Here is a 7225-nt window from a genome sequence, read left to right on the forward strand (position 1 = left end):
TAAGTTATTAAAAAAAAAAGTTTGGAAACAAAACATTACATAAACGTAACTTTTTCATTTTTAAACTATTATATTTAGTAAAACAAATTATGTTTTTCTTACTTTTAAGTAAATAAATTATTTTAAAGAATTTTTACTTTACTCCATAATAAGTAACATAGCCTCAATTCGAAAAAATTATAAATCATTATTTATAAAGAGGAATAGTTGCGATCTCACCAAATGTGTGGATAATAAATGAGTAATAGTTTATGGACATTTGATTGTAATTAATCTTTGATTTTGACTTAATTTATAAATCATTTATCACTTGATTGTCAAACGGAGGCCTAATTATATTCAACAGCATCAGACGAAAAATTATTTATTTCGTAAGTTACTTATTATGTATAAGTAACTTATATAATCACAAAACATTTTAGGCCCTGCCAAACGTAAATAAGAGAAACCCAATGGCTGCAAATTTATGGTTGTTTATAATTAGATCACTTCTTATCATCATTTATCATTACCCTAGCAAAAGAAATATAAGTAATCAACGAGAAATCTGTTGGCAAAATGGTTTTAGTTAAGCAAATTTGAGCTTAATTTTACGTGAAACTCAAATTCCAAAATTAACAAGATCAAGCATTCATATTCTACTTCATGAGATGATTGATATGATATATTTAGGATAATTGGCACAAAACATCCCTACCTATCAAGGTTTTTGTGGAAAATGTTCATACCTTTCATTTTTTTGACATTTTCACCCCTACCTTCCACTTTCCATTGCACAAAATGTCTTTTTGTCCGTTTTGACGATTTTACCCTCCTATTCAAATAAAGTAAAAATAAAATAAAAGAAAAAATGAAATATTAATTGCAATCATAGTCCCAAAATTTCAAAAAATTATAAATTAGTCAGAAATTATAAAAAGTGAGGAAAGCCAATTGTAAATAATACAAACAAGAACTAAAGTTTTCGTGGCATTGAATTAATTAAAATATCCCAACATCAACTACAAATATATGTTAATTATATGAAATATCATGACTTAAACAAACAATTACATCTAGTTCAACCAATTATGTTCTAAACATAAAAAACATGTAGATGTAGATTTAGAAACTATTACCCCCAATAGAAAAAATTAATAATAATAAGTATTATCACATTGAGTATGTAGAAGAAACTCTTCTGGAATGCGATTTAAGAATGTTTGCACAGATTTCAATTGAGAACAAAGATCTTGAATGTCATTCCATAAATAGGTTCAATCCAAAGTTCATGCGCGCCATTGCTTGTGTGCCTAGCCAGCTAAGCACAACATGACATGGGTCCAATTCTAGTTCGATTCGGGTGCATGTTTGGGTCATTATCTTATATATATCTTTTTGGAAAAAAATTATTTAAATTTTTTGGACCAAATTTTAATTATTCAAATTCTTGGGTTCTTAACGAATTTATTTTTAACGATCTTTTAGATTCCAACAATCGATTGTTTAACCAACGCCTTTTTGTGTAACAGATGTCTGTGACCATTTGTAAACGATTGTGATCGGCTATTTTCTTGTAATGGACATCTTGTAAACATGACTTTTCTTTTTATTTATTATTTATCGTGAATGATGGAATCATTACAAATAGTGTAATAGGCGTCTATTAACCGATTAGCAGAAACAGGAAACACAACAACAAAGAGATAATTGGTTCTTTAATAACTCGTAAAAAATTCAATGATAATTGTTATAATTGCGACGAGGTGGAACATTAGTTCCACGATTATCGAAAATCAAAGAATGTAGGGACAACAAATATAAAAGAATATGACAACGTTTCAGATAAAGTGCAAGATATAAATCTTGTTGTGGTTGCTTCTGAATGTAATATAGTGGGGAACACTAAGGAATGGTGCGTATACTGGAGTTACTCATCTCATATGTGCAAACTACTGGATAACATCTATGTCGCTTATCTACAATGTTGTGTAATCTAGTGCATTAAATGCGTTATCAGATTTATTTTATTTTATCTATTTATTTATTTTTTACACATCATCTGATGACCATATGTGTTTTCCTACAGGCAAGTACATGAAGAACAGGATCGACCATCTGGACCCTAAAAACTGTGTGGGCAAATTGATTTTAGTTGAGGGAGACATACTTGGAGGACCAAATTGAATCTATCAGACACGAGATTAAATTCAAGGACTCGAAGGATGGAGAATGTGTTGTCAAGATCGTCATTGAGTATCATGTCAAGGGTAATGTTGTACTAAAAGATGAGGATATTAAAGCAAGCAAAGAACGATCTTTTGGACTCTACAAGTCTTATGTAGATTACCTAAATGCCAATGTCGTGTTTGAGCCTAAATGTTTTCCAGTTATGTCTTAACCTTGTGAAGCATAATGGAAATTCACGTGTTTCCCAATTTCTGAATTTCTGCATAAATGGTGTTTTTGCCTTAATAAAGAACTTGGTTCTAATTTTCATTAAAAAAAATTTTCTTCTTTTTTTTCAACCACTATATGTTGCATATTTATTAATATCGAAGATAAAATATGGTAAATAATTATTAGGAGGAGGCTCGACCTGACCTTCTAGCTAAAGTTGAAAAAATAATTAAACTTTTCCATCTTGAAACAGGGAGTTAAACATAAGATTTAAAGAAAGTACAATGTATTCGAGCTAGTCATACTTTCCATCATCATTGTTACACTTGAACTCGCTACTTGATGTTTGTTATTTTTCACTGTCATCAAAATTTTCAATACTAAATGAAAAATTAATTTCCAGTTTTCTATGCCGAATGATATAATAAATATTTTGAGTGAGCTAAGGCAAGCATGTGGTGCTTGTATTGGGTTTTATTTGTCATGTGGGACTACATACGTAATTAATTGAGGAAATTACATCAGTTACCTGTTTAAAATTAAATATTCAAAGTTTACTAATCACTCTTCTATTTTCAACTTATACTGTAATATAATAATATAACTAAGAATCATCTAATCACTAAACTCCTTATAATAATTCAACTAATTACTGACCTTACTCTATCATCATTAAATCCTAATTAATTATCTCAAATACCCAAATCACTCCCACACATTAAGCTTTGTATCTGTTCATTCCCGAATTGAGACTCACACAAGTATTTTCCCCTTTCCATTTTGTTCCTCGATAATCTAAAATTCTTTCCTCCTTTCTCCCCCTCTAACCAGCCACTTTGCTCTAATGATTACTCGAAACCTTTTCTCTACATACACAAACCTATACATACAGACCCGTACATACATCTCTTGAATTGTCAATTATGGCTCCTAGCTCTTTTCTCCCTTTGTCAGATAATTTCTTTGATTCTTGACGTGGAAAGGATATTTCAGTTCAATTTCTTGTTTCTTGGAGCATAGACATGTATTTCATTAAATTATTCAAAATATGTTTAAAACCATTTCATTTTATCTTTCTTTCGGGAAATATTGAAGTAGGTTTTTTATTGAAAATATTCTTTTTAGGGAAATATGGGATCTTATAAACTAGATGGATGATGTTGGATAATAAAATTATTTGTAGGTTGTATTGTATTGAAGGAGGGTAGTAAAAAGCTGCCTTGATTGATGTTACTACTGGAATGCAAAAGCGGAATTATCCAAAAAATTAAAAAGTTTCTTTAATTCAGTAAACGATATTCATGTGTATTCTATATCAAGAATAAATTATTCGAATTTTGACCTAAATTCGATGGTCAATTCTTGTATGAATTCTGAATCACGAACTTCTAGTTCTTTGGATCACAAACTTCCAGCTTTCTAATTGCAAAAACTTGATACTTCAAACTTTCAAATCTTCTATGGTACACTCCGAAATCAAGACTACACCAATGGGTGTGCAGATTTTTTTAAAAATTAAATCAAGAAACTAATTCTTAATCCGAACAATTGATAAAAGCAAGACAAATAATTTCTCACTTTTCTCTCTCCAAATTTGAATACTATTGAATAATGTATTATGATTATTGTACAATCTAATCGGATGTCTAGTTTCCATCTTATCTCTATTTATAGAAATAGAACAGCTACCCTCCTTGTACAATAATAAACCCATATTAAAATAAGAGTTATAATTAAAATCAAAGGAGTTTTAATTAAAATCTAAATCTAATGAGTTTACATTTAATTATATATGTAGTCCTAAAATTTCAATTACAATTATAATTAAGTTTACAACTTTCATAGTAATTACAACTAAGTACAAAATTTTATTGTAATTACAATTAAGCCCAAAACAATTATAATTACCTTAATTAAGTTCCAACACTTTATAGAGCTACTAAAGGACCTGATCAAACATATATTATCCAAGCTTCAATAATTAGATCATTTCTAGTTGACCGTATACCACCCAATCTAATTATTAATATTTGCTTTTTCCACTATGGACAAAAGACTGAACTCTTGGAATATATAATATCATATAAGCCAATATATTTATAATACTTTTCTCTGACCTATCGTATATGATTTCATCCCCGTCCGAGCTCCGATAATTAGGTACGAGTATAAATAACTATTTTGCCCTTCTAATTATTCTCACTAACTTAAGTATCATTTTCTTCAACGGTCTCGTGAACTAATCACAGATGTCAACGTTTAGCTATTGCTAAATACTGAGCTCAAATTTTAACTGTATGACAGAAAATACTTAAGTAATCACTTTACCCATTTTCTAGGGTGACGGTTCTCGACACGAATTCATGTTCTCTACTTCGTTGATTCTCAAGTTCCCAACTCATCGAGATATTTGACCAATCAAATTGATATCACCAATTGATAAATCAAAGAAGCATTGGAATTACGAAAAGATATGCACAACCTTATTAAGGGATTTAGATAAAATACACGATGGTCAAGTGAAATTTAATTGTTCGCACGGTCATGCTATAAAATTAAACTCAACACGTAGTCTGTTCAATATACTCCAAGTGTACTAATATCAACTTTAACCAATTCTGTGATAAGGATAAATCATAAACCTGAATAGTGAATCAGTCAACATTACAACATTCCAGAATAAAGTGCCAACCCTTATGCATAGATTGTGAAGAAATTATTTATGATCAAATTATAAATTGTGTCACATTGTACTTCTCAATGCAAGTACCCAACTTATATTAACACAAGTGATCATATGCACTTGAATTCGCATGCTAAATAATAAATAATTGCAATAAATAAAGTAAAAATAATTTTACTAGGTATAAGACTATTGTCATTTTTACATCAGCAAAACTATACTATATGGGCACACAACACAACAAATCTGCCACTTGCCCTAGACTATATGTGTCATGTCTTTTAACCTTATGCCTTTTACATGTCCGTAGAAAACCTTAGCCAATTAACTCTTGGTAAATAGATCAATGAGGTTATCCAGTAGCAATTTTACTGGCAATCACATCTCCAATACTAACTATCCCTCTCAAGAGATGATATTTCCATTCAATATGTTTAGCCCTCTATGACTCCTTGGTTTTTTAGCATTTGACACTGTCCCTACTGTTATCACTAGTACAGTGTCAAGGCCTATGTAGATGCAGGCACCACTTCGATGTTCGTTAGGAATTTTTTGAGCCACACCGCTTCTTTAACAGCTTCACAAACTGGTATATACTTAGCCTCCATAGTGGAATTAGCAATGCATGATTGTTCGATAGTTCTCCAAATAATGGCCCCACCACCACGCGTAAACAGTGATCCTAATATAGACTTGCTAGATTCCTTTTTAGCCTAAAAATATGAATCTGCATAACCCATTAGAACAAGATCTAGTGATGAGTATACCATCATATGATTCTTTGTCTCCAAAGGTACTTTAAGATATGCTTTACAGCCACCTAATGTTTTGGTCCAGGATTAGATTGATATCGACTCACCATACCAATAGTATAACAAATTTCAGGTCTAATGCACAACATATATAACATACATGAGACTATCAACCTTCGTCGCATAAAATATCCTATTTATGAGCTCCATCTCTTCAGGAACCATAGGGAACTAATCCGTATTCCATGGCAGATCTGCTTTAACCCATAAATAGACCGCTGAAGCTTGTAGATTTTGCTTTCATCTATGAATCCATCTAGTTGTATCAGATAGATACATTCCTCAAGAAGGCCATTCAAAAATACCATCTTCAAATTTATTTTCCATACCTCATAATCAAAATGAACTCAATAGATAAGAGAATCTGAATAGACTTAAGCATAGCCACAGGCAAGGTCTTCTCGTAATGGGTAAAACCCTTAGCCACTAGCCTTGCATTGAAAGTTTCCACTTTCCCATCCGATCCTATCTTTCTCTTATGGACTTAATTGCACCCGATGAGTTTGATCCCTTCTAGTGCATCTACAAATTCCCATACCTGATTGAAATGCAAAGATTCCATTTTAGTATTCATAGCTTGTTGCCGTAAATTTGCATTCACATTATTCATAGCCTACTTACATAAAGTCGAATCATCAACTTTTATTGAGGAGATCACCTAATTGGACTCTTCGACTAATAAGTACTTAGAAGGTGGTCTGATGAACCTCTGACTTTGTCTAACAGATGATGGATCCAGGACTGTGGCATCATTTAGAATTTTAACTTGTCAATGTTGGTATCACCATTAGGTGATGGCCATTACCTCTTCTATACCTTCTACATGTACTTGATCTGTGGAATTAGATGATTACTCATCTCTTTCACTCAAAGTACATTTTTTAGGTATTTCTTACACCAAGGGTTGTCTATCTCGAGATTACGTTCCAGGAATCGATGGGGTGGAATTGCTCTCTCTCATTTCTTCTAACACAGCCTTACTCTTAGACTAACGTTCATTAATATACTTATCCTCTAGGGAGGTTGCATTTGTGCTAACAAGGAGCTTCCTACCAAAGGACTATAAAAATAATATTCCCTAGTATTTTTAAAGTATCCCACTAACAAGCATATCGCTGATCTAGACTCCAACGTTTTCTGCCTCTCCTTTCAGTACATGAGTCGAACATCCCCAAATTCGAATGTGACATAAGTTGGACTTGCACTCACTTCACAATTCCAAGGGAGTCTTGGGTACCAACTTAGAAGGAACTAAGTTAAGAACACGTGCTGCTATTTTCAGTGCATATCCCCAAAATGAGACAAGTAGAATTGCGAAACTCATCATTGACCTAACCATGTCTAACAATGT

General features: G+C 31.8%; 1 protein-coding gene across 1 annotated transcript; it reads left to right on the plus strand.

The window, feature by feature from the left end:
• The first annotated feature begins 1185 nt into the window (after window positions 1-1185).
• Window positions 1186-2380, plus strand: LOC111388406 (pathogenesis-related protein STH-21-like). Its single transcript, XM_023013097.1, has 4 exons — window positions 1186-1200; window positions 1876-1970; window positions 2069-2072; window positions 2135-2380. Exons 1-4 carry the CDS (start codon window positions 1186-1188, stop codon window positions 2378-2380), a joined length of 360 nt encoding a protein of 119 aa, XP_022868865.1.
• Window positions 2381-7225: the final 4845 nt, after the last annotated feature.

The sequence above is a fragment of the Olea europaea genome, unplaced genomic scaffold (genome assembly GCF_002742605.1).
Source record: "Olea europaea var. sylvestris unplaced genomic scaffold, O_europaea_v1 scaffold490, whole genome shotgun sequence".
NCBI lineage: Eukaryota > Viridiplantae > Streptophyta > Magnoliopsida > Lamiales > Oleaceae > Olea > Olea europaea.